Genomic DNA, 27,232 nt, shown 5'->3' on the forward strand with positions numbered 1-27,232 from the left:
TTAATGCTCTGCTATGAGGAATATGTAAACTTGGCTTCAGAGCAGCAGCATGCACTTCCTGGAATCCTGTGCATAGTGCGGATATAAATAAACGCAGGTTCTTTGGAATTCGCTGGGGCTGATATCTGGTGTCATTAACAGGATCTGCCAGAATTTGTCTTCCCTGACAGACAGTTGATTTTTGATTAATGCAAGATGCTTTATTTTGAAAATCAATATCTTAGAAGATTAATGAATACCAAATATAAATCCAGCGCAGTGATTGGCAAAGCAAATGCACGTATGCTATTTAATGACTGTATGGCTTATCTGCTGCCAGAATTTCATTCCTTTGGAAATGTCATATTCAGCAGTCAAATTTAGATCGAGATGCTGGAAGTTATCATTTTTAGGTAAGGTATGGAAACGGGGGTAAGCATAGGGTAGCAAAGACATGGTTTAATTCTAGCTTTAAGATAAACTACTTTTTAAAGGGTATTATTTTTTATGTGTGCCTGCGTGCTTAGCGCTGGAAACTGCTGATTTTAGGAACTGTTCAGTGTTGTGTCAGTTCTGAGGTCTCCCTAAGTGAGAAAGATAATGCCTAAGCAGCGTTTAGAAGACACACAGCTTGTAAAGAAGTGGCAGTGTGGTCAGGATGCAGGTGTTTTCTGCTGGAAGCGTTACACCCACTGTCACTGAAAGTATTGATCAGGTCTTACTGTTCAGCGAGAAATCTGTTGACTGCTGTTTCTTTCTAGGATTTATTTAGTGATAACAGTACATGTTCTCCCTCTCAAAGTTATCCTCATTGTCCACCTCTGCTAATACACCATGTTCCTTTTCTTCTGTCCCTGTAAGTGCATTGCCAGAGGTGCTGTGAGTAGCCCTGTGTGAAAGTGTGCTCTTGCAGCTCAGAAAGCAAATGGTGTCCTGGGCTCCATCAGAAGACAGGTGGCCAGCAGGGACAAGGAGGTGATTGTCCCTCTCTACTCTGCCCTCGTGAGGCCCCATCTGGAGTACTGCATCCAGGTCTGGGGACCCCAATACAGGAAAGATGTGGAGGTGCTGGAGAGGGTGCAGAGGAGGGCCACAGAGATGGTCAGAGATGGAGCACCTCTCCTACGAGGACAGGCTGAGGGAGCTGGGCTTGCTCAGCGTGGAGACAAGAAGGCTGCGAGGTGACCTCATTGCAGCCTTCCAGTACCTGAAGGGAGCCTACAAACTGGAGGGGAGTTAGCTGTTTATGAGAGTAGATAATGGCAGGACAAGGGGAAATGGTTTTAAGTTGAAGGAGGGAAGATTTAGGTTGGACATCAGGGGGAAGTTCTTTACCAAGAGAGTGGTGCGGTGCTGGAACAGGCTGCCCAGAGAGGCTGTGGATGCCATGTCCCTCGAGCTGTTCAAGGCCAGGTTGGATGGGGCTCTGGGCAGCCTGGTCTGGTATCAGATGTGGAGGTTAGCGGCCCTGTCTGCGGCAGGTGGGTTGGAGCTGGATGATGCTTGAGGTCCCTTCCAACCCAAGCCATTCCATGATTCTGTGATTCTATGAATGTTCCTGCTGTGTAAAGTGGTAGGTGTGGATGGATGGTTTGGCCCTGGGTATCGTTTGGTCCAGGCATCATCAGGTGTCACTGGGCATTGGAGAGATGGGGCAGCCAACAAGTTCTACTGCCTGGTTTCTCTTTGGTAAAAGAATAAATTCTTATTTGAGGGGAAACTGTTTACAGCTCATGCAACTGTGTCTTCACTGGTCGGACATTAGGTTCCCCCTCCCTTCCCCATCTGATATGAATGTAAGATTCTCCTTTAACTAAGGGTGAAAAAATAACCACGCTTCGACAGGAACTCATGCTGAACTGCTACGTCACCCTGCTTTTTAAATGTGTGTTGAGCCTATAATTAATGAAAAGAGTGGATTACCAGTTTGTATTTTGAATTATGCATAGGTCATTAGAGGAAACACTAGAATTTCATCAGCACTCAGTGCACACGCTGAGGACTAAAAAGCCATTTGGAAGTGTCAAAGTGTTCTATTGAAGTAGCTGAATTGTACTGAACTGTATTTATTCCTGCTTCATTGTGCCCGGATTGCTGTTCATCATGTTTTACTTCTCTGGTGTAAAGAGGACCTTATGGGTAAAATTGCTTATGTTCTGCTTTTTCTTTTCTTTGACAGACTAGAGACGACTTCCTGGGTCAGGTGGATGTGCCTCTTAACCACCTTCCGGTAAGCAGTGCTTTTGTCCCTGTGCTCTTTTTTGTCATCCCCGGCAGTGAAAAACTCATGAAAGTTTATGGAAATAAATTCTACTTAAAGCAAACATTCCCAGTAGAGCCTTAGAAGCTGAAAGAAAAACCCTATGAAAATAGAGCCCCACTGTGCAGAAGAGTCTGGAGTTGTTCCCTTTGCAGCAGCTAGGGAGACGGTGATTCTCTGGCACCCATTAAGGTTTTCAGAATCCAGGTTTCTCTTTTCCTCCGTTTCCCATGTTTTCTTTCTTAAAATCCTTGTCTGGTCTGAGTCAATTGATGAATGACACATGGCCAATAGGGTGGATGCTTCTCAGCTTTCCACAGGCAGTTGCCCTCTGAACCTTCTGGCTTCTTCCTTTTCTTGCTTTTCCTTTATAGTTGAAATGGTTGTATTCTCCCTCAGCAAAGTAAGCTCAATTTCTTCCAGAACATCTGTTAAAATGTTGAAGAAAATAAAAACATTTTTTGATCCCATTCATCTGTCTAAATAATGCGTGGTTAAGATTATGGGATAAGACTAATACTCCGTCATCAGGTTTTTATAGATGTACTTTTCACATAACATGCTCACGGAAGGATGCTCAACATTCAGAAACTGCTCACTAGTGTCCTTAATGTAATCTTAGTCCAGTAAAGACAGTGGCAGAATTGTTACTGACTGCATTGCATGTAGGCTTTCCGTGCCAGTACTGGAAAAGCCTGGGGGAGAGGACTGTGCTTCTGCTGTCAGTAGGTGGGCCCTCATCACATCTGTTTCTGTTGTTTTCCTCGGGTTGGCACGTGCTGAAAAGGCTGAAGACATAGTGCTGGGTTGGAGGTAGGGATGCTGTAATGAAAAAGACAAATAACTAAACATCACGCTGTTTTTGAAATGGCATTGATGATGGTGGGTATTTGTGAAGAAATGTGCTCCGAAGTATAAAATGATGAGGGAAGTTTTATTGAGTGCCTGTCTTGCAGAGTCAGGTAGTATTTTACAGTTCTTTTTTTAGTGAACATTAGTTTTAGTTATTAAAAATCATCGACAAGAATTGAGAGAGCTATAGGCATGTCACACACTTTCTGTGAACTGTCTAGAGAAATAAGCAGCTTTCTTCCTTCCACATTGTATAGGAGGATGACTCTTCCTGTACATGGGAAGCTTTACTGTTCTCTGTCTAGGGACTTAGCTAGCATGTGAGTGTGCATCTTCTCCAGCTCATATTTAAACAGTGGAATACCAAACTTACTCTTTCAAATCATTTTTAGTCTTCTACTGTCTTTACACAGAAACTGCTCAATTAAAATTTCCTGGCTGAGCTACTTTGCCTCACTGCAGAATAAATTCAACTGTGCTAAAATGAGAAAAGTTTGTCGTTAGTACTCCCCACTTCTTTCCACTGAGGCTCACTAGAAAGTGAATCTGCATCCTCTACAAAATCCCTTCTCTGCATGTTTGCAGATAACTACGTTAGCTCCAGCAGCCACTTTCTTCCCTTCAGTTTCCCTCGGGAAAACTTGTAACGAGTGTCTCAGAACCATGGTTCTGCCTCTCTGTGCACTGAGGCACACTGCAGTGTCTGCGCACGATGCTTTCCTACCTGCCCAGGGGGATGCCCTCAAACTCTGTAACAGTGACTCACATTGTGCTTCTTAAGGTGTGTGTGCTAATTTGGTGCTCAGGGATTCGTACACTGTGTCTTTATACTTTAATCAATGTTTTTCCTTGCTCATCTATACATTAATAGGAGAGATCGTGATATATTCACTAGCAAATGTTTTCTTTTAGCTGTAGATTTGCTGGCAAACCTGGTTCTCTCTAACATTATCTAGCCATTCTCAGCAAAATTTGGTTAAAATACACAGCATCTTACTTAATGTACATTGAATACAGATGAGAGTACTAAAAAGCAGCACTTCATAATCATGCATGCTTTACAGTGCTGTTGATTTGATTAAAATCTGCTATCTCACTGAGAAAATGGGAAGTCTGTCTCACACAGATTAAGTGGGAACTTAATGCAGGAAATGCCTTGTAGGATGAGTTTGTTCTGTGAAAAGCAAATCTGTATGGTATTTGATGTAAAATCTGTGATAGTGAGTTAGAATTCATTCTTAATTTACTGTTTATTGACTTTGAAGTACCACAGACAATAAAGCTTTTCATGAATAATATCAGGGAGATAGGTTATCCTGTGTCTACAATAGTTTAGCAAAGGAATTACACACAAGTAGTATTCCTGTTTGTAAGGATGGGGCTTGGGAGGGCTTTGCAGATACGCTATCGTTTTTTGTAATTGGTGGCAGATGGGAGCAGCATTCTGCTAACTGTGCTCATTTTAAGGAAATTTTATGGTAATGTGGTCTTTATTGGAGCACGTGCTTAATTCTTCAGTGTAACACAGGTCATACTCCCAGTTTCTCAGCCCCAGTCATACAGTTATTAATGCACCCCATAAATCAGAAGATTTAACCTGTGTATGGATTTCTGCCTCTCACATTTACCTTCTCCTTTCTAAATTTCTAGCTTTGTGCCAGTAATGGCCCTCATGTAACAAATCTGCATTTCTTATGTAATAGAAAGCTTTTAAGATTTAAAGCTTTATGAAACTTGTAGTGGAATGTAATCATACGCTGTAGCCTGTCAACCTGATAGTGTTACTGATCTGCCTCATGAAGAATTTCAACCTCTTTACTGTTTTTCAAAGTCTTAACAGCTTTGAAATAAGAAAGGAAAGCCAGCTGAACTGTACTTTATTTAGTAGTTTTCTGACGTGCATAAAAAACACTCCTTCAGGTGGATGCATCCCTCTCTGACGGTGCTGTTGGGTGGCTGCAGAAAGTCGGAAGGGGTTTGCTTGGTGGGTTCTTCCAGCTTTCACTGAATTGTGTGCGTTTCCAAACACTGGTGAGACGGAGTTCAGCCCGTTGCTGGTGGTCACAGTGACATCTAGTGGGCCTCTTGTGCAGCTGTACATTAACCAACCAGCCACCGAGAGTGACTTTGACTGTAGAATCTTCTCTAGCATTTCTGTTTCATCTATCTGCGATGTGAATGTGCTTTGAGTATTTCTGCACTTGTGGATGAGCCCTTTAAATTGTCGTTTTCTTACATGCCTGTAGACTGAAGACCCAACCATGGAAAGGCCGTACACCTTTAAGGATTTCCTTCTCAGACCAAGGAGGTGAGGATTTGTATTTGTGTTTTAAAACATTCCTTACCTCAAGGTTGATTATTTGCAGCTGTTGAAGGGTTATTGAATTAAATGTAACTCTTTGTCTTCTAGCCACAAGTCGCGTGTGAAGGGTTTCTTGAGACTGAAGATGGCTTACATGCCTAAAAACGGTGGCCAAGAGGAAGAAAATAGCGATCTAAGGGATGAGTCTGAGGTAAGACACTTAATCCAGATGTCACCAGCTGACACCTTCTTTTTGTCATTTTTATAGATCTGGAGGTACGTAGGTTATTAGAGATTCGGATATAATCATTGAAAAAGTTGTGGTTTTGAAAGATAAAATGGTGGTGTTAGTATCAGCGTATTCCCCCCTCGTGTTTTCAAAGCCGTAAGGTGATATTTTCTCTGCTATTTCAAGAATGTCAGAGTGTTCCAAGTGGCACAGTGAATTCTGAAGTCTCTCTGATTCAGTTACGGTGTGTGGTTTTTTTGGGTTTTTTTTTTTTTCATTTTCGTGAACATTCTCAAGGCTGTATTAAGTCATGCCAAGAGGGCAGAAGAATTTGGAAAGTCTATCCACATTACTCATATTTGACATAAACGTGATGGTCTGTTTTTAATATCTAAGTACATCTTCCTCAGAAGCCCGTCCAAGTTAGCTGTTAGAACATTTTTCTCTATTTTCTTGGCAGCGCCAGCTTTACAGAGAATAGTGCTCATGTGGGCACAGCAGGTTTAAAGACTTCCCAGAACTCTTATCAGCCATCATCCATTTTAAGAATTACTGCAATTAGAGCTGACAGAGTGGATGTTAGCCCAAGTTTGCTTTAATTACTAATAATGGGCAGCAGCCATCTGTAACTTGAGAAGGAGAGCTGTCATCCCAAGCCATACATTTCTGCTGTCTGCCCATGTCCTGGTACAGAGGCAGCTTAGGTGTCTCTGGGCAGTCACTGATCTGCACGCACTAAAGCAGCACCTCAGGTTCATCACCTTCAGCACTTCACAGATACAAAACCCAGTTTTTTTTCTCTCCTATCACGTACAAAAAAGTGTGTGTGTGTGTGTGTGTGTGTGTATATAAATATGTTTGTATTTTATATGTGCGTGTGTCTACATGTAATACAATTTGCATATGAGTCTGAGAAGTTTATATATGTCGCACTCAAATGTGTATTATTTGTACAAAATAAACAGTAATGTCTAACTGTGAATTTCGTAGAAATTACCATGTTTTAAATGTAATCTGATTTTTCTGTGATACTTGAAGTAACGAGACTTAAAAGGTTCCAGTGTGCTTACAGTTAGCAAATTCTTCAGTGAATGGATTCTTTTATGTTTATAATACATCTCATAATTGGTGCCTAAATAACTGACTTGAATTTATTAGCAGTTTTTTAATAAAACTAGTCTGAAAAGTATGTGTTTCAAGAATAGAGTATTTCATTCGGAAAGAAATTTTCAGCAGCATGCTTACAGTGATGCTGTCTTTATCCAAGAGTCTGTTTTTGAACATTATTTATTGCCTGTTTTGCTGTCAAAAATAAATTTTTGTCACCTCTGTGAGTAAGATCCTCCTGACTCAAGCACGTAAGACAGTGCCACAAGGCTCTGGCAGTGTCCTACAGAAACAGCATTTCTAGTAAATCAGTGGTAATGAAAAGCTTTTATGTTTCATTTAACAAAACACTTCTAACTCTTCTTTAATTTCTGAACAGCAGTGGGGAAGGAATTTTCTTATCTATAATTGAATCACAGTATTTACCTAGAAAGGATACCCAGTGGCAATTAGATTTTGGGTTGAATTCAGGTGGATTTACGTATTAAAGTCTTTTGGGCTATGCTTCTGAAACAGACACAAAACATAGTGTTGTTGCAGTGGGATACTTAAAGCTATCTAATACATTTAGAAGTAGTAATTAGTTTTAGGTTGTTCTGTTTGCTTGTTTTTCAGTCTTCCCCAGAATATGTATGTTTGAGTGATAAGGGCACCTGCCTGTTGTCCTTTTACATGATTCCTTGGGTGTTTTTTGCTGCTGTCAACAACTTTCAGACCCTTTGGCAAATTGTGGATGGGTTTGATGGAAAGATAGGACAGAGGTGGTTGAACAGGAGAAGTTCCCAAACACTTTTGGAGAGCGGGAAAGTGAAAATAAAAACAGTGATTATTCTTCATGAGGAAAAGGACACAGCTTCAGTTCAAAAGTTAGCAGTTGGTTCTCTTTGGCATCATGGCTGGAAATCTGCACCTGGCTACCAGGAGGAATACCCACCCAAGCCAGTTTGGGAATCCCCGTGTTAATAGAGTGATAGAATTGTAGAGTCTTTATCATTGAAATGTAGTGCACACTGTAATCATGAAGTTCCTTCTATTTCTCTATAGTTTAGGTTTAAGCTATCATTTACTTCTCTTTGGAAAAAAAATAGGAATCTGCACCTATCTGCACCAATGCAAGCAATACGGATATAACTCTCTCTGACTCGAACTCTAACATCTTTTTTGCTCTCATTCCTAAGCATGGATGGGATGTGGTTGATTCCAGCGACTCTGTGTCTCAGCGTCAGGAGGAGTTACCACCTCCTCCACTGCCTCCTGGGTGGGAAGAAAAGGTTGACAACCTAGGGCGGACTTACTATGTCAACCACAACAACAGAACTACGCAATGGCACCGACCAAGTTTAATGTAAGTGACATTGTAGTCCACTGTCATGTTCATGGGTGTGTGCTAAAGAAGAATATATTATTTTCTTCTGTAGGGTCTGTTGACAGAGAATTTTAAAAAAATGCAAGCACAGGCATGTCAGGTCTTTTAATTAAGTTAGACTGACTGATTTTCAGGAGATCTTCTTTTCTGTTTAGTAAATAGACTACACTGTTTATCTGTGCTTGTACTAATGTGGAGCTCCTGTTCAAGCCTTCATTATATATTGCCTATAATTAGATTTATAACACTGTAGCGATGTTTAACTGAAAATGTTGAGTTGATCTGAAATAATGAGCTAGTCAAACATCTTACATTATTTTTATGTAGCTGCTCTTCTCCCACTGTTGCTTATTCCAAGTGCTGTTTGCTCCTTCTTGAATGTTCATAATCATAGTTGAATTATGTAAGTGTGTGTTTCTATATTTAACTGTTTGTTCTTTTTGTCTGATGTGTTTTTCATAGAACTTAATTAGTTTTTGTAGCAGGTTTTGAACTTTTTTTTTAAATGCTGTTTATTAAGCAGCTTTTACTTTTTATCAAGTCAATCCCATCCACCTTCTAGTTGGTAACAGTAAGTATCTATAAAAATTTAGTTTTTATAAATTATATAATTTAGCACCTGCTTGAATTTTGACTGTGGTAAATTAAGCAAAGAATACACGGCTTCAGAAATATTATACTGACAGATAACAAAAAGTAATAATCATTGGAAAGCAGCATCAGATGGGTGTATGAATTGAAGGCTTCAGGGCTGTCAGTTAGCAAGGATGACCAAAAGCCAGTATCACAGGTGATTTGGGAACATATGATTACTACTAATACACTTCATAAATTACTCCAGGCTTGGTAAAGAATGAGGTGGACACCATACTCATATAAATTAAGTAAGTTTGGAGGTTTTTTTGTCTCTTAAGATAGAAACAAAGAAAAATTTAGAGTGATGGTCTCAAGCCTTGTGCCCAGGTGGCCAACAAGGCCAACAGCATCTTGTCTTGTATCAGAAGTAGTGTAGCCAGCAAGGGCAGGGAAATGATTGTCCCCTGTACTCAGCCCTGGTAAGGCCGCACCTCAGTGCTGTGCTCAGTGCTGGGCTTCTCACTCCAAGAAAGACATTGAGGCCGTGGAGCGTGTTCAGAGGGGGAATGGAGCCGTGAAGGGTCTGGAGCACAACGCTGTGGGGAGCAGCTGAGGGAATGGGATGGTCAGTCTGGAGAAGAGGAGGCTCAGGGGGGACCACACTGTTCTGTACAACTCCTGAAAGGAGATTGTGGTGAGTCGGGGTCGGCTTCTGCTCCCAAATAGCAATGATGGGATGAGAGGCAATGGCCTCGTGTTGTACTAGGGAAGAGTCAGGTTGAATATTAGGAAACATTTCTTCTCAGGAGGAGTTCTGAGGCATTCAAAGAGGCTGGCCAGGGAAGTAGTTGAAGCACCATCCCTGGAGGAATTCAGAAGACATGCAGATGTGGCACTTAGGTGCCTAGTTTAGTAGTAGGGTTGACTGTGTTGGTTTAACGGTTGGACTTGATGATCTTAGACATCTTTTCCAAACAAAATGATTCTGATCTTGTAAATTTATGAAACTACTAGGAGTGGAAGGTCTCCTGGGTTGACAGTAGAATAGACAGTGCTGGCCTCTCAGTTTGAGGTTAGTAACTCAGATACTAATCAGCTCATTAAGAGAAAATATTGAATATTGTACAGTCTGTGTCAGCTGAGTTATTTGTCTTGTAGGTCATTAAAATGTGCTGTACTAAAATGTTTTCTCAAATAAATATTTTCTGAACATAATTCTCTTTAAAAGCTACGGTCTCTCAACCTGAAGGAGGGGTTTAAATAGAATACTGCCTTTTAACAACCTCTTGTGCCCGTTGAGTGCTGTAATGGAGATGCAAAGATATGCACAAGGGGAAGCTGCACAAGCCAGGAAGGGAAACCATTAAGGGAATTTGGGTTATTTACCATTACAACCACTGCTGGAGTGAACTGAACTAGTGGTTGCAGTAACAGCTTGTGATTCTTTTGGTTATTGCAAAAAGAAAAGCAATAGTTGGCATAAAGAGAGGAACAGAAGTAAAATCTCTGTGTCAGGAATGATTCTGGTCATCCTGGGAAAGGATAAGTTATAAGGGGTTAACGTGTTGGAGTGGGGACTTATTTTTCTGGTTTAACAACTTTGATGTGCAAAGAATGTTAATTTCCAGTCTTACGTGACATTCGTGAAATGCTTCTGGTTTTATTTTATTTGGATTAAAGGATTAAGTTGCCTCCTGTTTATGAAGCCCGACATGTACAAGAGTAATGAATTTTATATTCTAATCAGAAGCATTAATGAGTTTAACATTCATTGTTTTCTTCTTTTCTCCTTCACTTATTTTTTCCAACTACCCAGTGATGTGGGATCTGATTCAGATAACAACATCAGACAAATAAACCATGAAGCAGCCCATAGGCGGTTTCGCTCTCGAAGACATATTAGTGAGGATTTGGAACCGGAACCTATGGAGTTTGGAGACATTCCTGAGGTACATAAAGGTCTTGTTTTTAAGAATTTAGCTGACCTCAGGCCAAAGTGTTTCCCATTTTGTAAGCTAATTACTATGCACCATGGACAATAATGGTTTTGCATGGTTTTTATGGAAATCGCCTGAGTAGAATACCAGAGACACAATAAAAAACCTAGATAGCTATACTTTCATGCACACATGCTTTTGTAGGTGGCTGATAGCGTATGCACAGTATTAAATACCATGTAAATGCTAGGACAAACGTTTGTAATAGCAAATACTGCTTGTTATCTCTAAGTAGATAAAACACTTCCAATATTCTGCTTTGAATAACAAAGGGACAACTTTGTAAGAAGTGAAATGTACCAAATGGAACTGCCTTTTGTTTCAGTTTTCTTGAATGTCTTGATTCAGAAGGAAAAGAGGCTATTTTTCCCCCAAAAAATACTTGGTTCTGCTTAAAATTCTGAGATCTTGTTAATCAGCAAGTTTAATCTACAGCTAGAATAACGTAATGGATTTTGCTAGCTATCTTTAAGCAAATTTTGTGTGTAAAGCTCTAATCTCATTCAGACTTAAGGAATGTTTTACTGTGTGAATCACAGGTAGAACTCTTCATGAAAGTGCTGGTTTACTGGATGGTATGCAGAGCAGCAAATAGAGTGCTGAGGTTATTTTTGCACTCGTCATCTGTTAATCTGTGATTTGCAGATTCTTACGAATAGTATTCCACAGTCCATTCTAAATTAAAATTGTCAGTGTTTTTTTTTAAATTTGCAGTAAGTGTGCAAGATTAAATTTTGAATAAAATTTCCCATATAATTTACTTAATGAGATTTGATTTTTACACGTCTTTGAATCGTTTTCTGTGTTGAATTGTAAACAAAAAAACTGTAAAGTTGATTTCATCATCACCTTTAAGTCTGTTTTGAAGACAACAAGAAAACTATTTTTTCCTGGTGACTGCTTCATACTGAGAAGAATGACTGTTTGTGTGTTCTAGGGGTTAGTTTATTTCACTAAGCATTGAGGCTGATAATCACACTTGTGTTTGCCACAGTGAGGTAGCTACCTGGAATGCATAGGAGGAAGAGAGGCTTGGTTTGACTTTAAATAGTTAACGCAATTTCTTTTCTTTTGTCAGCCTTGGGAAGCCATTTCAGAGGAGGCGAGTGCAAGTGGGGATTCATTAAGCTTTTCATTGCCACCACCTCCTGCATCTCCTATATCCCGTACCAGTCCTCAGGATCTATCTGAGGAACTGAGCAGAAGACTTCAGATCACTCCTGATTCTAATGGGGAACAGCTGAGTTCTTTGATGGTATGTGACACTCTGCTCTTTCTGTATACATCTTTCCTACTCTGATTTTTGTTACCTTGACATAATCCTGAACTGTTTATGTGGATGAGTAGCTATTGCTGGTCTTAGGAAAAACTGGATACGCTGTTAAAGACATCTTAAAAAAAAAAAACAACAGCTTAATTTCACCATAGAACAAATGCCTTGAAGAGCAGACTTCCTCGATTTAGGTTTAATGGTTTTTTTTTTGTTTTCCTACATGGGTTTATTTGGGAGTCTGCTGCTCTTATACCTTTAGTGAAACAAAATACATCATATAGTAATAGAGAGTATCAAGCTAGGAATTTCCAAAAGAAAGCGAGAAGACTCCATACTGCTCCAGTTGTCATCCATTTTATTATGTGGTAATTTTTCTAAAGCTTGGTATTTGCCTGTGCATATTTATGCTGAAGAATGTCTCGTATTAGAATTCTACAAAACCCTTGTGGTTTACTGGGTTAACTGTTACAAGACTAACAAAGGATTAGAACTGAAAGGAAGGCATTATGGTGAGATGCTCTGTGGATTTATTGATAACTCATCTGGAGAACCACAGCAGGTTACTTTAGGCAAGAACAAAATATACGTTCTATGTGTGCATGTTTGACACACTGATGAAACCACAAAAAGTAAGGATGCTGTACTTTCAATTGTGGAAATATCTTGTCTCTCTTTGACTGAGAAAACAATTGTAAATATTAAACAGGACATTGTGCTGAGATTTAATCATTTCCTTGGTGTGTGCTGTAAAGGTACCTTTGCTATTCAAGTGAGAAGTAATCACACTTACTCTTTTTCTGATCAAATAGAACCTTGATTAGGTGCAAATTTTTCACAAAGAGCCTGTGGAATATATACAATGATTTAAATGTTAAATGGAGGTTAGTTCAGCAAATTATAGCTCTGATTGCCAGCCATCTGCACAAAGTATGCTTCTGTAGATAACTGCAGGTTTCAGTAGACCTTCACTTGGAGGGCGGGAGGTTAATCAAGCAGGATCAGTGACAAGAACAGGGTCTGAATTGATTGTACATTGAAAATAAAAAGTGGTATAACTACAAAATTATCTTAATTAAAATAATTCAGTAATTACGCTTCTGTACAAACTAGCTCTTTTATGAACCATTGAATAGCATCTTACTTATCATTGCAATGTGAATTTTAATAAGACCACAAGTGCAAAGTAAGAAATTGTCAGAGCATTTAGCATCCTTGTTACACTACCCGTTGAACACGGTGTTGGGATACTGAAAGGAATAAAACGAAACAGCTATGAAATTACTCTGTCTGCACATGGAGACCGAGTGGGCCAGCAGTGTTCAGTGCATAGCCCCAGAGGATTTGTCCAGGCAGCTTGTGTCTATGAACTCTGCTCCCACAGCTCTGGCCCCTGTGAGAGCTCACCGACTTGATCCAGCACTTAACTCTGAGCTGCTTCCATGTGAATGAGCAGTGCTTCTCCTGGGCTTGTAAATCTGCTCAGTTCTGAGGTTGGTAAGCATAGTAAAGAGATATCCAAGAGCATCATTTGGATTGAGCAAGGTGGTAGGAAGGGTGCCAGCTTAACTGCCAGCTTAACAGGAGGTATGTCTACTTGACATCTCTGCCTGACCCACATTCCCAAAAGCTGTGAGATCAGCTCCTTGGCTTTGTGGAGGCTGATGGATCCAGGATTTTTCCTGAGCCCAAATCTAGATTTGTTTTGCATGAACCTGGCTAAGATCTGCAGGCTGTAGGCTGCAACTAAAGGTACTTTGATCTCAGCGAGGCTCCCAGTGAAGGTTCTGCAGAGCGTACTGCATCCCCACCATGGGCTCAGGGTGTCATCAGCACCAGAACCATGTAGTCATCCCATGTGGTATTGGCATCCCATTGTGCCCACATGCAAGGAACAAATACAAGGGTTACCTAGTGCAGTACGCCATGTGTGGGAATCCAGTAGCTCTAATGTACTGATTTTCCAAGGACTGTATTGCTGGTAGTCAGCCAGAAGTTATGTCTTCCTCATACTGCTTATTATCCCTCTAGATTTTCTAAGGTGTCTTCCAAAGATACTTGAAAATCGTTTTCAAAAGTTCCATGACATTTTCATTTCCTGTTACGCCCTGAGTTAATCTTTCTACTGCTGATTCTTGTGACTATTAATCTTCCTGTGCATTTTCCCAGATGGGATGCCCTATCCTCTTCTCTTAGATACAGTTAATGTAACGTGGATGCTAAAGGCAAGTGCAAGACATATATCCAAATACTTTAGTTTTCTTTGTTAATCTAAAACATGGCTGTATGGCAGCAGTCTGTGGTGGAACGCTGAGGATTTCAACTTTCCACTGCTACCCAGGTTTCTATACAAGTGTTAAAGGCAATGAAACACAAATATATTTTTGTAGTGGTGTGGATTAAATGTGGGAGAAGTAAAATTACTGAATAGTGCCCCGTGTTTTCATACACCCTCACTTACAGACACTTTCTTTTCTTAATTTTTTTCAGCAAAGAGATCCTTCCTCAAGATTGAGATCTTGCAGTGTAACAGATACGGTCGCTGAACAGTCTCAATTATCTCTGGTAAATGAAAGCTAATTTTTATTTATTTCTTCTTATTTGAACATCATCTGATTCTGAACAGTGTCTTTTCCTAGATCAGTTCTAGGCAGATCTAGTTCAGTTAGCAGTACGGACGTGTGGCTGTCCCAAGTCATCGTGAAAACCAAATTAACGTCAGAACACAAAGTGCCATGAGGAATTCCATTAGAGAGAAGAAAAAGTTTTGAGACAGAGCATAGTCACACTGTCTGACTTTAGTTATCTAACACAGAAGTGTAGTTTACTAAGCAGTCAATATATTGAAGAGAAGAGAGAAAACCTTCCCAGGAGTGTTTTCAGGTAGGGTGGGAGAGGGCATAGCACCATGTGTGCCTGGAACTGTAGCAGCCACAGGACTCTGCTGCCAGGTATTTTTTGGTGTCCTGCAAATTGATTTTACTTAAAATTTTTAAGAATGTATAACACTAAAAAGGGTGGTTGTTTTACCCAGCTGCACTTGAAAGAAGCCTTTTTTGTTACATTCCTTCTACAGTAGACTCAAACATAATTGCACGTGTTGTAATTTTTTCATCTAAGTCATTGAAGTGGGCTCCTTCCTCTGTGATTTTATTTAAGCAGTTTCTTGAGACAGAAAAATACACCAAGATATTCCAAAGAGTAAGATCCTCTTTCACACCATAACCATGCACACTTTCCCTCTAATTCATAGTTCTACATATTTTGACCCACAACCTAAGTATGGGGATAGCAAAGGGGCAAGCTCTCGGGCGACAACTTTTAAATAAAACTCAAATTATTTCAAAATAATTTAATATTCTTTAAAATGTTTGTTTTTTTTTCTGGAGAACATCTTCCAGGATTATTATTATTTTATTTTTTACAATTTTTGTTAGGAATATGCTGCATATCAACCCACACACAGAAAAGATGACTCAAATTTACTGGTGGTAAGTAAGTAGGGAGTTACTAATAAGTTCATTATGAAAGGTGATGTCTCTCCTTTGTTTCTTTCTGTTGTTATTGGGCAGACATTTACTGTAACCATACTATTTTTCTTTTTGTTCTAATTTTTTTGTGTGTTCTCAATGTTTAGTTTATCTACCTTTGCTGCTTGTAGTTGCATGCAATGGCTATTGTTCAGTAGAGAGCTTCTGAAGTGTTATCCACCTCTTTACTTTCTTCTCTGGATTAACAATGGTGTGGTTTTCAATATGATTATGTCTCAGCTGTCTTCTCTCCGTACTAGAGGAAACTGGCACTTAATTAAGTCTGATCCACAGGTGGTCTGCTTCTTAATTTAATATCACCTCATGAAGTATGAGTTTCTTTAGCTCATGCAGTCACACTGGGCCTTGTCATGATCCATCTTTCAGTTTGCTATTGTAGAACATTCATTTATTTGCAAAAGAATTGAAGTCATTGCTTTATTACAAGGATGTTTCTTGATCTTAATCTTTATTGAATTAATGATAATTCATCTTCTACTAGTTAAATCCATACTTTCTTTCTAAATTGTGCTGGTTTTGACTGCATTAATCCTTAATGAAAATTTTAATGCCACTTCCATATTTTTGGTCTAACTTTTTCCATGCACTCTTTGATGATCGGAATGTGTTCATTTTGTTTCTAAAGGGGGGAATTAATCATGTTACACTGAGAGTGAATGGTCTTGTCATCCATAACAATATCATCCTTAGCACTACCGCTCATACAGTATTAGATACCAGAGTTCTTTAAATTAGTTCCTTTGGTGATTTTTCTATGTAGTTCTAACTTGTTTTTGATGGCTTAATTTTTTTTTATATTATCTTAAACATTTATTTCAATCTAATTGCTCTCTTTTAATAAATTTGAGATTGTAGATGATTCCTTATTCCTAAAGATGTAAGAGTAAACTTCATCACCAAGTATACTTATCTGTAACATTCATTATCATTTAACAGCAGAGTGGCCCATCTAGGAGAGCTCGTTCTTCAACTGTCACAGGTGGTGAGGAACCAACGGTAATATCTTTATCCAATGCTATCTGTAAATAAAATGTGGGTAGATTTATGTCTTGTACAGTAAAGAACATTTTTTCACAGAGCAGCAATGTGATAATTGACATATAGCCGCTGAAGCAATAGTTACATTTATTTATTACACTTCAGAATTTCTCAAATAATGCTCTACTCGCTAACTTCACTCTAATTTAAGACTATTTTATTACTAGCATATGTTAGTTTTAACAAAGCTATGAACTAAAAAAGTGGCATAAACTTCTAAATGACAAGATACAATGCCTAATTCTTTCAAACTTTATCTTGAAATAATCAAGGGTCAGAGATATGAACTCAGTATACTCGTATCTTTGTTTCATCGTGCTTCTGTCTTCCCTTACTCTCTGTTAGACTGGTTCATTCAGATCCTTTAGATTGATCTTAATTTGAGAGGTGTGGAGATAACAATGATACGTCATTATGGATTGTAATGGTCTTATTTACCACTTTTCATTTTCCAGTAGTTGTTCCTCATTCCGAGGCTGAAATTTTGCTTTGCTCATGCAGTAAGATTCTTGAAATGCTTTTCTGAAAGAATTTTTCTGCGTAATTAAAAGAAAGCAGATTACATTTATATTGATCTTTGCCAAAAAAAAAATCTCATTCTGTTAGTCTGAAAGAAGTTATTTCATAGAAAGCATTATCCACTGATGGTAATAATTGGCTTTCATGAATACTTGCACTCTCAGACAATTTACTTCAGGGATGTAATTCAAAGTTGGTACGCTTCCTATTTGCATGCAGTAATGTCAGATTTTGTGTTTTGATGCATCATTCTGTTACGTTGTTTGTATTTACTGGTTTTTCAGATTCAGAGGAGCATACTTGTATTTTGTTCCTGCAGATTGTATTTTTTCCGTGTGTCCTTGCAAATCCAGCTTGACTTTTTTTATGATTGATGATCTTGTGTTGATTATACTTCTTAAAACAAAATGTTAATATTTTCTGCTAATTCTGCTTAAGCTGAGTTCATACTTCCCTGACTCATAATTAACATAACTTTTTTTTGTTTCAACATAAGTTTATTGCAGCTTAATTCATGGGACCCTTCCCCTTGCTGTCTTCATCCAACATGCATTTATGCTACGAAACTAATCCACAGACTGCTCAGGACTTAAACATGAATTCTTGCACTTAAGTCCAGATGCACATTCTTCAAAGGTTGCCAGTTTTTTTTTTGTCCTTCAGGAACGTAAAATATGTAGACAAATAGAATTTGTCAGTGCTAAAGTTTCTGGGGCAGCTCAGTTTTGCTTTCAGAATTCCTTTAATACCCAGCATTGGGCCGGGGCCCGCAAATCAGCCTCTTGATAAATCCCCCACATTTCTGTTCTGTGTGGTAGAATATCTTTTACACTGGTATCTCATGTGTGGCAGGGAGACAGAAGGGCAAGCTTCCTGCTTTGCAGATTGCATAGTTCATTGCATTAACCCAGCAGCTAGGAAGGAAGGAGAAAGGCTGCTGAGGGCTGGAGTTGTTTTGAGAGTCTGATAAAGAGAAAGGGAAGATCAGGTGACAAAGCCAGAGCATCTTCCTGGTGTTTCTGTATACTCCCGGCGCCTAGTCAGTTGAAGCTGATTGTTTGCAGCATGCCATCATGCCATGAATAGAAGGTGTATTATTACAACCCAGACTATCAATCAGTTACCTTAATTATCTAATCTTTAATTAAAACTCGGTCTGTGGACTGTGTTCAGACCACTTACTGTGTGTCCTTACTGACCACTGATGAATAGCTTGGCAACCATTAGAACAGTTAGAACAACAGAAGGGTGGTGTCCTTATCTATCACTGCCCATCAGCAACGTGAAGTGAAACAAGAGGGAAAATAACACTTCCCAACATTTGACTACTGGGGAAATGAATAAACTGGACTTTGTTTCAGAGGGTATTACTTAGCTTCCTTATCAGTTTTCCTTTTCCTGTTTCCTAAGGTGCAGCATCAACTCCCTGACCCATTCATTTTCTTTTCTAAGTTCTTTTCTTGATTGTCTGGAGGTTCTCCGGCTCGTTGTGTCAACTATACACTTCTGTTAAAAAGCAAGCATATTGATTTAAGCAAGAGTCCTGGGAAGAGGTCTTAATAATATGAAGCAAGAACAAGGATTACTGTAAATCACTTGGCTGAAGCAAAGAATGTAGAGCGTAGAAAAAGAATTTATTGAGTCTTTGGAGACCTAAGGAGTTACCACATCCTGCTGTGCAGTGTCATTCACATTTTTTATCTCTAAGTAGTAGTTTTCCACTATATTAATATTTTTAAATAGAATGATCATACCACACAAACCACTGTTTATAAACACATTGAAAGAGTGTTTTCTTTTTTTGCTTTGTGGTTAGCATGGTGAGTAAAGCTAAGAGCCTAGGGAAACAGGCATTTATCCAAGCTGCCTTAGTTGTGGTGTAATACTTCTTATGGTCTTGTAAGCCTGGGTAGTAACTCAAAATGTGGAGGTATTTGGTGATCTCCAAGGCTGATTCTTCCCTTGATTTTATTTAAAGATCATACTAAAAAATGTGAATAGTCTTCTTTGAACATCTTCTGTCTCTTAATAACATAACACTGTCACGTATTCCAACATCCTCTTTTTCTGCAAGAGAGTTCAGTGTTTTTAAGACCTCTTCTGCAGCAGCTGCTTGTTCAAACCTGCTCTGTTTTCCTCCTCAGCTGCTTTACCTTTCTAGTGTTTTCTGAGAGTGCTCACAAAATTCGATTCACATTCACACTGTGAGAATTAAAGAGCTCAGAGGCATGTGTGTTAATTCTATCTGGGATTGAATCTTCACAGAATCAGAGTTGCAGGGGTTGGAAGGGACCTTTAGAGATCACCGAGTCCACCCCCTGTGCTGAAGCAGGTCCCCTACAGCAGGTGAAAAGATAAATTCAGTAATTTGTCTTTACCAGAGTAATCTGCCTGTATTGCTGAACTCCTCCTGCCTGCAGTTAGGTTCTTTGTGTATGAATTAGCTCTGAAACAGAAGCTGTCTTCTAGATGTGGGCAAAATACTCAAAGTCCCACAACAGCCAGCTTTGCTCACTGTAAATTGTGGGTGTTGTCACTGTGCTAGACAGACACAAATGCCTGTGTCTGGAGCGGTTAAACTCAGGCTCCAAAAGAGGGATTAGTGTGGCTGATGAGGAAGGAAAGCATGCGCAAATTGATAAAACAGTGAAGTTCAAACACTTTTGTATTCCAACACGTGATGAGGACTTCTGGCTTCCTCCATTCTTCTGCCATGAAGGCAGCTATGTTGAAGAAGAAGAGCAATCTCTAGCATTGCAGAATCCTGATAAGTAAAATGTGACTGTATATTTTAATGCGATTAATCTATTGATTGAACCAAATACATAAATGCATTTTGGTATGAATAGCAGGGTACAGGTATTGAACAGGTATTGAACCTAGCACCTGCCAAGTCCCTGATGAGATTGTTAACAGAATCTGCTTCATTAGAGAGCAAGAGTGCTGTCCTGCAGAATGTACAGGCTATACAAGCAAGTGATATCTTCAGAGGAAAGGACTCCCAAACTAGAAAGTGACAGAGCTTAAACACGTGAACAATGAGTCCAGAATTGTAATCTGACTCCCTGGGCATCTTTCCCTTCTGAAATGCACTTACAGATGCAGACAGGTTCAGTATTAGAATTTCTTTCTAGGCTGTTTGTCCTCCAGAGGCTTTGCTGCTCGTGTTACACCGTATTTTTTTCCTCTGTGTGTCCCAGAAACAAATGTCCACTTGTTTAAATGACTGAATATTTGGCTCCCCCCCCCCCCCAGAAACAACAGAAGACAACATCTCTTGTAGCATAATCATTGTGTTAAATAGTGACATAATTTGTCTAATGACAATTGGTGCCTTTGGCCCTATGGTCTGTATGTTTTCTTTATAACAACATCTTTGTTGTGCAGCATTTAATTAGAAAAGCAGTATCTTTTCATCCTGAAGTTTGGGCTCCATTTTAGGGTGTATCCCGTGTCTTTAGGACACCTAACCTTGAATGCCAGTGTTTGTAACTAACAAGATGTTCGGACTTCAGTTTTTAAGCCCAAAGCAGTTTGTTGCAATTGAGTCAAGATCCCATGGTAGAGATGAGGTCAGAACTAGAGAGATCTTGACTGCAGAGCGTGATAACTTCCATTCTTACTTATCCACACTAATGTAAAGGGAAAGATCAGACGTAAGGGAAAATCACTAAAACACAAGGTTCCTTTTTGTCATTATGTGTAACATACTAATTAAAAAGATTGAGGACATATAAGCTTAGCTAGTTTTGGAACCAGAAACCCAAATCTGTGCAAAAGTGAATCGAAAGATCTATTATGAGAAACTATGATTTGACTCAGAGGGGTTTGAAGATCTTATATTAGATTGTTTCCCAGAACACATTTGCTCTGTTTGATAGTTTTTAGAATGGTGTACATCAACAAGTTCTTTTCAGAGAGCAGATATATATATATATATATTTATTTTTAAGCTAATAAAAAAATAACGAAACGGTAATTTCTTGTTGAACAGCCCTCAGTGGCCTATGTCCACACTACGCCGGGCTTACCTTCAGGCTGGGAAGAAAGAAAGGATGCAAAGGGCCGTACTTACTACGTCAACCACAACAATCGAACCACAACCTGGACACGGCCCATTATGCAGGTATGGTCTGTTACATTGTTCAGATTGCATGCGTTTAGATAGCATCTACTGAGTAGTACATTTTCAGTGGAAGCAGCTGTTTAGAACTCTGAACTTAAAAAATTCTCAGCATTGCCGCAACAGTTCAGGATAATCACAAAAAATTACAACTGAGATTTTTTTTGGGTGCTTGTCTTAACTTGGTTAGTTACAGATTGAGCTGATGCTACAAGGGAAGGCATTTACAGAGAGGTGCCAAGCACTAATAAATAAAGACAAATGTGTGCCTAGGTTTGAATTTGAAAGTTCTTTTGTTTAATTAATAATGCCGTATATTACGTGTCCTTCCGATGGAATTGAAATTAAATAATGTGCTTGACTCTAACAGTCATAATAATAATACTACATACTGACATCATTTTTAATTGCCTTGGCTTTGGAAGAGCTGCGATCTTGATGACTGCTAACTTGGTTTTGTGTCTGAAATAGCTTGCAGAAGATGGCATGGCTGGGTCTGCTGCCAGCAGCAGCAGCAACCATCTAAGTGAGCCCCAGATCAGACGGCCCCGCAGCCTCAGTTCGCCCACAGTCACCTTATCTGCTCCACTCGAGGTGAGGAACACAGTTGGCAACACAGACCACTTGTATCTGACTTCTCTCTTCGTTACCTTTATAGCTTTTTAGCTCCTCTGTAGTTATGCAGTACAGCCGCTATTCCCTATTGTTAGTTATAACGTAATGTATTGCTGTTTTCTTTTAACAGTTTTCCGTCTGGATCTTTATGTCGTGCAATAGTGCTGCTTAACTTTGATCCTTGAATGATGTGAATGAGTAGTCTCTCTTACACAGGATAGTTTGATTTAGTCAGCTATCACTTAATACCGTGCATTTCTGAAACGTGGGTTGTTGTGACTCAGGTAGCTACAGCTGTATAAAATCAGAAATATTTTTTCAGTTGAAATGTTTATTTTGATGGTGATAACTTTTAAAATAATCCCTGCAGCTGAATTTGAATTCTTGGAATTCAGATACTGACTGAGTTTTGTATTTCCTGTCTTTCAAAATGGTATATAAGTATCTTTAAAATCAATTCCAATTTAAGTATCTTAAAAAGTGATTCGGAGTACTGTTGAATTTTTCTTCACGGCAGTGTTCCAGAGGAATAACTTATGTGGCTTCATATGCCATCAAATATGATTTGTGTTTTACTTGTAAAGGTATGATTAAATCTCACAAATCAATTAAACATGGATGTGTTGAGGAGAGTAAAAAAAATTTCATCTTCAGACAGGATGTGCAGCGCCTTATTTGTCCTTAATCACCTTTTCCCCCAGGCAAATTGCTGAAAGTCTGTAATTTCAAGCTGATACAAGAAGTCCAAACTTTGATTTATTTTAGGAGCTTGTTTTAAGGCCGTGTTTAAATGTTCTTTCTGAAGTTGTAGTTGGGAGATCCGTTAAGAAGTGGCAATGTCACTTCACATTTAGGATACTCTCCTATTCAAAAACAGCATCTATTGCACCGGAAATTACAAAGCAGTGCTTGTATTTTTTCCTTTCTAAAATGAAACATTGACATGTGCAGACCAGCTTCAGTAAAATATGTAATCAAGTGGACATTATCAGTGCATGGGGAAGTGATAAAACTCTGTGCCCTTCAAAGCAAAAAGCTTAGTGAGTGACAAGGAGAAGCTGATTACTGAGAACTTAACCTGCACTCTAGGAAATCAATCCAGCACTTAATTCTGGTATGAATTGCGTCTTTTGCTGCGAAAACACGTTGCATTCAGTTTCCTTTATTAAGTGGCATTTGGCAAATCCTTATATCTTCCATTTCCTCAGGGTATGAAGGACTCCCCGGTGCGCAGAGCTGTGAAGGACACCCTTTCCAACCCACAGTCTCCACAGCCCTCGCCCTACAACTCTCCTAAACCGCAGCACAAAGCTGCACAGAGCTTCCTCCCTCCTGGCTGGGAGATGCGGATTGCACCCAACGGCAGGCCCTTCTTCATCGATCACAACACTAAAACTACTACCTGGGTGAGGGGAATTCTAGATAACGAACTCTAAATGTTTTTCTCTTTACGTCTCTGTTTTCTGGGCTATAGACCCTCTATTTCGCTTTGGTCTTACTTTTAAGGTTCAGATTCCACTTGAGGGATTTGTCAGTCTGAAGTTTCATAAAGCTGATGCGGGAGTGAGTCTGGATGCTCCATGCAGTGATGTACAGTAGCCACAGTCTGAAGCAGCCAATTTCATGTAATGGCTGTCGTGGTGCATTCCTATACTCAGAGAAAGGAAACTTACTTGTACATATCCACTGGAAGTAGTTTTTTGGTGGATTTATATATCATAAACCATACAGTAGTATTTTGTGTTTTGTCTTTGACTTTTTTATACGTGGCAAACCATTGCGTACAAGTATTATCTTTTAAATTCCTCAAATTCGGGTTTTACTGGCATACAGCGTGATGGAGATCTGGGTTGGTGTTTAGTTTGTGGCTGTCTGTAATTCTGGTATTTCCTTTCTGTTAATGTAATGTCTGTTCGTTCGTCTTTGGTGAGCAGAATCCATTTTATTATTTGTTTGATGTCGCGAGGATCTGTTTTTCAATAATTCTACAGTTTTCATCAGCAAGTGGGGGAAAAAATTAAACTAGGAAAAAATGTCCAAGCCAACTCAGCATTTCATTTCACTGTTTAAATATGAGTGCAACTTACATTTCTTAGATGTTATTCAAATTCCCAGTAGCAACTATTTTACAGGAAATATTTCTAATGGTGGCTCTTAATCATGTTCCCAGATGCACGTGTGTCGGTTATGTGTGGAAATCTCAGTCATTGTCTCTCCTAATTGATCTTCTGTGACCTGTTTTACTTGCCTCTTTTTATATCTTCTGTTCATTAATGTGGTATCTGTGGGTTAATAAAAATGTAAGAAGCTAATTTACATCATTTTCCAACCTTTTTGTGATAGAATGGCTTATTTCTCTTGAAGTCTTAAGAGCCAAAAATGTACAGATGACTCTAAATGGAACTTAGAAGGATGAAAGTCCAAATATGAAATGTTTTATTACTTTACATATTTGGGTTTTGCATTTTATTCTCAGAAACATAAAAATTATTGCAATGTAGGAAGATAGCTTTTCCAGCTACTTCTGTGTTTGGCTTCATATGCAGACGTTGGATTTATGGTTCCATGTATCTGTTACAGGAAGATCCACGACTGAAATTTCCAGTGCATTTGAGAACAAAAGCTGCTTTGAATCCCAACGATTTGGGACCTCTTCCTGTAAGTGACAGTGTGTATGTATTTGAGTATGTACCTGCTACCTTGTAAGATCTGGTCTGTTGTTGCAGCCATATATTGTATGCATATGCATATTGTATGCCCTCATCACTTTTATGGAGATCCTAAAGCAATGTTTGTAACACCAAAACAATTTTTATCAGGGAGTGAGTCAGGCTCTGCAGCCGGCCCATCGTATTTCTGAAGTCATTAAACATTTCTTTGTTTATCTGAAGCTTTGAGCTTTGAAGAAACTTACCTTGTTTTTATCTCTGAACATGTGATTTTAGATAATTAATGGTTAACTAGCTGATAATTAACTGCTGGAGGGAAAAAAAAAAAAAAAAGGCACATTGCTCAAAGTGAACTTTGTTACTGTACCAGTACGTACTGGCATGCAGAAATCTAAATGAATTCTGATTTTGAATGAAACTTCCATATTCTGCAGAGAAGAAAATTGTATTAGCCTCCAAGACTTTGTTGTCATATTGGTAACCATAGTAGTGATTTACACATGTCGAATACAGAGCTTTGCCTTGTTTTTCAACAGCTGTATCTTTATGTCAGAGGGTAACTGAAAGCTGACACTTCTTCTAAGCTGCAAACGTTTATAGTGTTAGTTTGGTGCACTGCTTTATATACACTAAACATGCCTTTGAAAAATTGCCACTGGAATTGTTTGCAGCACTAGAAACCACAGTGACAACAATCCAGTAGTTGTCACCAGCAGTCTCAGCAGGTATTGCAGACGTGATGCCTGCAGACAGTTACGCCTTCAGAAAAGGTGGCTGTCCTTTTGTACCAGATGTGGCACATTAAATTATCCTGGTCTTAAACAGATTGAATAGTGAGTCTTTGGTCGTACTGATTTGCAGGGAGCTGGGTTGCAGTTTATTGAGAAGAACTGCTCTGTCAGCAGACCAGAGTGAGCACTGCTTATGGGCGATGGGTGACAAAATCTGCCTCACGTGAGGGGCACAGACGTCCTCCACTGAAACATCCAAACATCTCCCTGTCCCGAACTTCTTTAGCAAAATCTTATGCCTTGTATTCTAATCAAGCTGGGCAACTTGTCAGGCCCATATCTCAACATACAGATTAGATTAAGGACTATATTCACTTGAACATATTTATTACAATGCATTTTCTGATTAGAATACAGCAGTAGGGAGCATTTAGGAAAACAGCTGTGGAAGTAACTGGGTTTTTTTGTAGTTTTTCTGATTTGTAGAGCATTGCATTAATCTCCAAGGACATGTTTGTTAGATAGGAGGTGCTGAACAGGAGTAACTTAGCCTGTTAATTCCAAGAGGTAAAAAAGGTGCTGTGAAAGTAGCCTGACATATATTACTGATAAAGTATAGTTAGTAACGGATTTAAAGAAGCCATTTTTGGCTGAGGCTAGAACCATGGAATGGTTGGGTTGGAAGGGACTTCACAGCCCCCAACCCCACTCGCACCGTGGGCTGGCTGTCCCCCCAGCTCAGGCTGCCCAGGGCCCATCCATGGCCTCGGGCCCCTCCAGGGATGGGGCACCACAGCTCTGGGCAGTGCCAGGGCCTCACTGCCTCTGAATGAAGAGTTTCCCCCTCACATCTGACCTAACTCTGCCCTCTTTTAGTTTAAAATTATGTATTCTCCTTTCAATACTAAAATCGTTTGGAAGACAAGAAAAGGGAATGGAGAAAAAGGCAAGAATTGAACACTAGGTGAGACATCCTTGTCCCACTCTAATGTTTACAGTAAATAACCTGCAGGTGTTTCAGAAGTGAAAGGAGAAACTCCCAGACCTAACAAATGATGGGCAACCTATTCTTTGTGATCATTGTCTCGCAGCAGGAAATGGATGTGAACCCCAATGTAAGAAATTTCCATTTCAAAGCCTTAAAAAATACTTATGCTAGATATAGTCACCTGCATAAACAGTGAATGCTTTGAATCTTGCCAGGTTTTTGGCCTTGGCATAGTGCACCTGTTTCTGTGTTTTCTACCTGATGGGCACCTTTCAGACAATTTAAGTTGGCGTGGATAATGTACTGCTTCATGCTGTGTGAGAGTGGTGGTATTTCACTTAATTTCTCTTTTTTCTGTTTCCCATTTCCAGCCTGGTTGGGAGGAAAGAATACATTTGGATGGAAGAACGTTTTATATTGATCATAGTAAGTAAACACTCGGGTTCTGCAGCATTTAGACAAAGGGAGGTAATAAATATCGAAGTGAAAGCTTTATAATTTTACTCTTCATTTAGGAAGCCAGGTGTTGATTTGTGGAGACATTGATACCAGAGACTTAGTGCCCTCCTACGGTACTGTATATTCACTGGAAGCTTGCTTATAATTGGCTCATCAAGCTTTGTCCCTCTCTGACTTGTGAAGCATTAACATTTCTTCTTTGTGGTTTCTTTTGTTCTTGTTGATATTTTGGACTCTTTGTTGTTGTTGTTGATGATCCCATGGCTTATTTGCACTTTAATTAATTAAAATATACACTAGGAATAGAAAATAAGATGAGAAGTAGATCATATGGCCACAACTCCACATATAGGCAGCAAGTAAATTAACACTGGTAATACTCTCTCTCTCCTCGTCTGAGAAGGTCTTGTGGCAGCATTGATTCTGATCTTATTTCATATTTATAGCATGTTGTACTGCACCCAGCCCACTGATACCTATTCAGATCTTCTGCTAGTGAAGTTCCAGTGTAGGTGATGTTTCAGTGTAGGTTTGTCTTCTTGGAGCACCTTGGGACAACTGTGTTAGTTTCTGTCATTTGAAAACAAAGCAGCACAGGAAA

The 27,232-nt window shown here is 39.3% G+C and overlaps 1 protein-coding gene across 7 annotated transcripts in view; it reads left to right on the top strand.

Annotated features, from left to right (window-relative positions):
• The window catches only part of NEDD4L (neural precursor cell expressed, developmentally down-regulated 4-like, E3 ubiquitin protein ligase), a 135,654-nt gene that overhangs the window by 89,963 nt on the left and 18,459 nt on the right, over positions 1 to 27,232 (top strand). For 5 of the 7 annotated variants that reach the window (XM_021379789.1, XM_021379791.1, XM_021379788.1 and 2 more), the window contains 15 exons: positions 2,159 to 2,209; positions 5,338 to 5,399; positions 5,502 to 5,604; positions 7,908 to 8,074; positions 10,488 to 10,620; positions 11,747 to 11,923; positions 14,429 to 14,503; positions 15,376 to 15,429; positions 16,426 to 16,485; positions 21,041 to 21,172; positions 21,641 to 21,763; positions 22,993 to 23,190; positions 24,365 to 24,442; positions 26,544 to 26,598; positions 26,688 to 26,744. In XM_021379789.1, the coding sequence (XP_021235464.1) occupies positions 2,159 to 2,209; positions 5,338 to 5,399; positions 5,502 to 5,604; positions 7,908 to 8,074; positions 10,488 to 10,620; positions 11,747 to 11,923; positions 14,429 to 14,503; positions 15,376 to 15,429; positions 16,426 to 16,485; positions 21,041 to 21,172; positions 21,641 to 21,763; positions 22,993 to 23,190; positions 24,365 to 24,442; positions 26,544 to 26,598; positions 26,688 to 26,744 (1,525 nt within the window). The remainder of the gene's footprint in view (positions 1 to 2,158; positions 2,210 to 5,337; positions 5,400 to 5,501; positions 5,605 to 7,907; positions 8,075 to 10,487; positions 10,621 to 11,746; positions 11,924 to 14,428; positions 14,504 to 15,375; positions 15,430 to 16,425; positions 16,486 to 21,040; positions 21,173 to 21,640; positions 21,764 to 22,992; positions 23,191 to 24,364; positions 24,443 to 26,543; positions 26,599 to 26,687; positions 26,745 to 27,232) is intronic. The other 2 variants (XM_021379792.1, XM_021379787.1) reach the window with 1 other exon arrangement.

The sequence above is a fragment of the Numida meleagris genome, chromosome Z (assembly GCF_002078875.1).
Source record: "Numida meleagris isolate 19003 breed g44 Domestic line chromosome Z, NumMel1.0, whole genome shotgun sequence".
NCBI classification, from domain to species: domain Eukaryota; kingdom Metazoa; phylum Chordata; class Aves; order Galliformes; family Numididae; genus Numida; species Numida meleagris.